This window comes from Apodemus sylvaticus, chromosome 19 (genome assembly GCF_947179515.1).
Source record: "Apodemus sylvaticus chromosome 19, mApoSyl1.1, whole genome shotgun sequence".
Lineage (NCBI taxonomy): Eukaryota > Metazoa > Chordata > Mammalia > Rodentia > Muridae > Apodemus > Apodemus sylvaticus.
The window spans coordinates 59179169-59182679 of NC_067490.1; the positions used below are offsets into that span (position 1 = coordinate 59179169).

The following is a 3511-nucleotide window of genomic DNA, read 5'->3' on the forward strand; positions in this document are numbered from 1 at the left end:
CTAAGACGAGTTTTCCAATATAAAAGGATGAATGCAGAGAAGTTATTCTATAAATCCTTGCAGTACATTAAACTGCAGAATTTAAATGAAGGTTGAAATAGCAAAGTTATAATTCAATCAAGGAAGAAAGGAAGCTCACCTTACTGAAAATGAGTAAATTAATAAAAACCACATATGTGATCCGTGTAAAAGTTTTAAAATATTATGCAAGAGAACCATAAATAAGAAAGGTTGATATGTAATGTGCTTGTATAACTCAGGAATCAGGAAAACTATTTTTAAAATGCTATCTGAGGGAAGCAGTAGAGATCAACCTTTCAGTGTTACATGTTCTATAAAAACTGTGTTTTCCCTAAAGTCATTCATGACTCTTCTTGATAGTTATATTTTTGGGTGAAAAAAATTGATTTCAATCTAAAAGGCCACTGTTCAAATTTTGCTTCTCATTACTGTTATAAAAAACATCTGAGATTTAAGTTCTTCCTGTAAAGTGGATCTTAAAATATTTAGCTTAACAAAAATGAAACTAAATGTGTAGAGCAGAAAAAATTTTAATTTTACTGAAAATTACCAGAATTTCTCTTATAAAACTCAGTGCTGAATGTAATTAACTGATTAGATTCTCAGTCTCTTGTCAACTCCGGTACAGTTTGACAAAATGAAAACAAAAATAATGAACAATAATTCTGTTAATATTTTACCAGTTACAACAGAGCAGAAATGAGAAATATAGAAAATGTTTGAGGCAACTTTACAGTGTTTAGTTTTTCCGACTTTATATTGTATCGTTTGTGGCTTCGATGAAAACCATTTAATCTGATGGTACCCAAGATAGATTAAAGTTCTGATCCTTTTTTATGGATTAAAGCCAAGAGCTTTTCCAGTGGGGCAGCTAAGTATATTTTAAAACTTTTAATTTACTGATGCTTTATTACAATCTTAAAACAGGCCTCTATCAGGGAAAACTGTAGAAATGGAATACTCAGAGGTTGAGTTTATTCTACAAAAGGAATGTGAGAAAGGCAGCCTGAGTCTGCACTATTTCGGGAAAGGCAGGCACTAGATGGCTATTCCTCTGAGTTTAAAACAAGGAGGAACTGTTTTAATCTCAAGATTCAGAGTTCTCACAAAAAACAGTGTTACAAGATGATTTACTCAGACACAAGCATGCACATGTATCCCCATACACACCCACACATACAATTCAAAAGCAGGGGATTTTTTTATTGTTTTTTGTTTTTGTTTTGTTTTGTTTTTAGATACCAACTATACTCCAGGCCATCAAGTTAGATACCAAATTGGAAAATGACACATATTTTCCTTTGCAAAAGTAAGCTCCATAGAAAGTCCATTTAAAAGTAGAAAAAAGGTTAAAGTGCTTGCTGAGAAAGTTCAAGGCTCTGGGCTTGCTACACTTAAAAAACAGAAAAACAGTAGGATGCCTCATTTGATTAGGCTCTTAGTACCACTGCATGTAGTTTCTATGGTAATGAGCACATTGTTTGCTAGGAAGGAAGTGTCTATCACCTGTGCACAGCTAGACCATCTGTTACAATACAGAGGTATACAAAATATAATTCAGAAGTACATAAAATGTAAGTACAGAAAACTTTAACCAGGCAGGGTGGTGGTGGCGCACACCTGTAATCCCAGCACTCTGCGAGGCAGAGGCAGGCGGATTTCTGAGTTTGAGGCCAGCCTGGTCTACAGAGAGAGTTCCAGGACAGCCAGGGTTATACAAAGAAACCCTGTCTCGAAAAAAACCAACAACAACAAAAAAGAAAGTAAAAGAAAAAGAATAGAAAACTTTAACCAATATCTCAAAATGGTATTTCTACTGTGACTTAAAAGTCATAGGTTTCCCTAGTGGAAAATGAAAAGATTTTAGAGAAAGCAAGACAATATGGTGAGTTGTGACACTTGTACTCACCTCTAACTATTACTTAAGTATCAAAAAGTCTAAACTTCATCACAGAAGAACTGTTTTATACTGCAGATTCTCGCCAATAAAGGAATATTTATCAAGTCTGAAAACTTGATAAACTGCAATTCCTTAAACATTAGCAGGAATAGAGAAAATAGAACATTTATGTATAATTTCTGTTTTATATATATATATATTAAACACACACACACACATATATATTGCATTTCAAAAACATTTTTATTTTCTAGCTGTTACCACAAATTGATTCTCAAAATGGCTACAAGAAACATAACCACAATGAGTGGATTTCTCCTCATGGGGTTCTCTGACAACCATGAGCTGCAGATCTTACAGGCTTTGCTCTTCTTGGTGACATACCTCTTCGGCTCAGGAGGTAACTTCATCATTATCACCATCACAACACTGGACCCACAGCTCCAGTCTCCGATGTATTACTTTCTAAAGCACCTTTCCATTCTGGACTTCTCATCCCTCTCTGTCACAGTTCCCCAGTATATTGAGAGTTCCCTAGCACAAAGTGGCTACATTTCATATGGCCAGTGCATGCTGCAGGTTTTTTTCCTCACAGCTTTGGCCTGGAGTGAGACAGCCCTTCTCACAGTGATGTCTTATGACCGCTATGTGGCTATCTGCCTCCCCCTGCACTATGAGGTCATCATGAGTCCCAGAAAGTGCACTTGGGCTGTGGCAGCTGTGTGGCTAAGTGGAGGCATCTCTGGAACTTTATACACAGCAAGTACTCTGTCTATCAGATTCTGTGGTGACAAAATAATTCATCAGTTCTTCTGTGATATCCCCCAGTTGCTCAAGATCTCCTGCTCTAATGATTACTTCGGAGTATTGGGAGTGTCTACTTTCATGTCTGTAATGGCCTTCGTCTGCTTCACGGGGATTGCTTTCTCCTATGGCCAGATATTCTCCACAGTTCTCAGGATGCCCTCTGCTGAAGGCCGATCTAAGGTCTTCTCCACCTGCCTGCCCCACCTCTTCGTTGTGTCATTTTTTCTCTCAACAGGGATTTGTGCCTATCTAAAGCCAACCTCAGACTCACCAACTGCTTTAGACCTCATGCTCTCTATCTTTTACACAGTACTACCCCCAACCCTCAACCCTGTCATCTATAGTCTGAGAAATGAGTCCTTGAAGGGAGCTATAAAGAAGTTATTGTTAAGTGAAGAATTCATTGGGGAAAATTATTTTTGTTCTGTTGTTAGTGTCTGTTAACACTGAACACAAAGAATGCTTTTATTATAATGAATATGTTACATAGGTAATGTTAAAATAATGATATTTTCTAGAAAATATATATTATAAATCTATTTCATAGCAAGTTTTGATGTTATTCTTTGAACCTATTTCATTAAATTTACTTATAGATTTTTCAAGTTAATGAAAAATATATGACTATAATCTAGTAATACAAACCCAATTCTTCCTACCTCTTCTAGTCCATTGCCACACTGGTACACATATAAACTTACTAATAATCCTAACATGTTTATGAAAATATCATAATAATAATGAGCACAAAGGATAATTAGTTACTGGTTACTCAGTTCACCA

At 35.9% G+C, this 3511-nt stretch overlaps 1 protein-coding gene across 1 annotated transcript; it reads left to right on the forward strand.

The window, feature by feature from the left end:
* Nucleotides 1-2200: 2200 nt before the first annotated feature.
* Nucleotides 2201-3172, forward strand: LOC127669943 (olfactory receptor 14J1-like). The gene has a single exon (XM_052164199.1). It carries the CDS (start codon nt 2201-2203, stop codon nt 3170-3172), a length of 972 nt encoding a protein of 323 aa, XP_052020159.1.
* Nucleotides 3173-3511: the final 339 nt, after the last annotated feature.

Excerpts from the sequence above, each read along its gene's own strand:
- LOC127669943 (XM_052164199.1), top strand. The coding sequence starts at position 2,201 with ATGGCTACAAGAAACATAACCACAATGAGTGGATTTCTCCTCATGGGG.